Source organism: Parus major, chromosome 22 (assembly GCF_001522545.3).
Source record: "Parus major isolate Abel chromosome 22, Parus_major1.1, whole genome shotgun sequence".
NCBI lineage: Eukaryota > Metazoa > Chordata > Aves > Passeriformes > Paridae > Parus > Parus major.
Genome location: NC_031790.1, coordinates 599,410 through 600,576, shown reverse-complemented (window position 1 = coordinate 600,576; position 1,167 = coordinate 599,410). Strand labels below are relative to the sequence as shown.

The 1,167-nt window shown below is 53.6% G+C and overlaps 1 protein-coding gene across 1 annotated transcript in view; it reads left to right on the top strand.

Annotated features, from left to right (window-relative positions):
- The window catches only part of CDS2 (CDP-diacylglycerol synthase 2), a 7,293-nt gene that overhangs the window by 3,427 nt on the left and 2,699 nt on the right, over positions 1–1,167 (top strand). Inside the window, exons 4-5 of the mRNA XM_015648890.2 lie at positions 141–199; positions 946–1,028. Coding sequence (XP_015504376.1) covers positions 141–199; positions 946–1,028 — 142 coding nt within the window. The remainder of the gene's footprint in view (positions 1–140; positions 200–945; positions 1,029–1,167) is intronic.

The following is a 1,167-nucleotide window of genomic DNA, read 5'->3' as shown; positions in this document are numbered from 1 at the left end:
GCTGTGCTTTTCCCACTCCTTTATTCCAGTAAAAAAAATAAAATGTTATTCCAGTAAAATCCCCTGTGCAGAGACCCAGAAGCATTTCTGGCTGCTGAAGGTGCAATCCCAGCGCTGATTTTCCTCCTGTCTCTCCTCAGGTTTCTGCATGTTTGTCTTGAGCCTGGTGAAGAAACACTACCGCCTGCAGTTCTACATGGTGAGGATAAAGTTTGGGGCCCAAAGAGGATAAAATTTGGGGCCCAAAGAGGATAAAATTTGGGGTCTGGTGAGGTTAAAATTTGGGGCCCAAAGAGGTTAAAATTCAGGCCCAAAGTGGATAAAATTTGAGGCCCAAAGAGGTTAAAATTCAGGCCCAAAGTGGATAAAATTCATGTTGTGGTGAGGTTAAACTTGGGGTTGGGGAAGGAGTCAGGTGCTCTGAGGAGCTCTGAGGAGCTCTGAGGAGCTCTGAGGAGCCCTGAGGAGTTCTGAGGTGCTCTGAGGAGTTCTGAGGAGCACAGAGGAGCTCTGAGGATCTCTGAGGAGCCCTGAGGATCTCTGAGGTTCTCTGAGGCTCTCTGAGGAGCCCTGAGGTTCTCTGAGGAGCCCTGAGGAGCCCTGAGGAGCCCTGAGGTTCTCTGAGGAGCCCTGAGGTTCTCTGAGGAGCACAGAGGTTCTCTGAGGAGCACAGAGGTTCTCTGAGGAGCACAGAGGTTCTCTGAGGAGCCCTGAGGAGCTCTGAGGAGCCCTGAGGAGCTCTGAGGCTCTCTGAGGAGCCCTGAGGTTCTCTGATGAGCCCTGAGGAGCTCTGAGGCTCTCTGAGGAGCACAGAGGAGCCCTGAGGAGCCCTGATGAGCTCTGAGGCTCTCTGAAGAGCCCTGAGGAGCCCTGAGGAGCTGTGAGGACCTGAGCTGGGCAGTTCCTCTGGGCAGGCTGGACAAGGAGCTCTCTCCTCTCTCGCAGTTTGGCTGGACCCACGTGACGCTGCTGATCGTCGTCACCCAGTCCCACCTCATCATCCACAACCTCTTTGAGGGAATGATCTGGTGAGTTTGCTCTGCTCCTTTGACTTCTGCAGCCTGGAAAAAGCTGGAAAAGGCTGGAAAAGGCTGGAAAATCCAGGCTGGTTTGGGATGGAAGGGGCTTTAGGGACCCCTCCCACTGTCCCAGGTAACTCCAAACCCC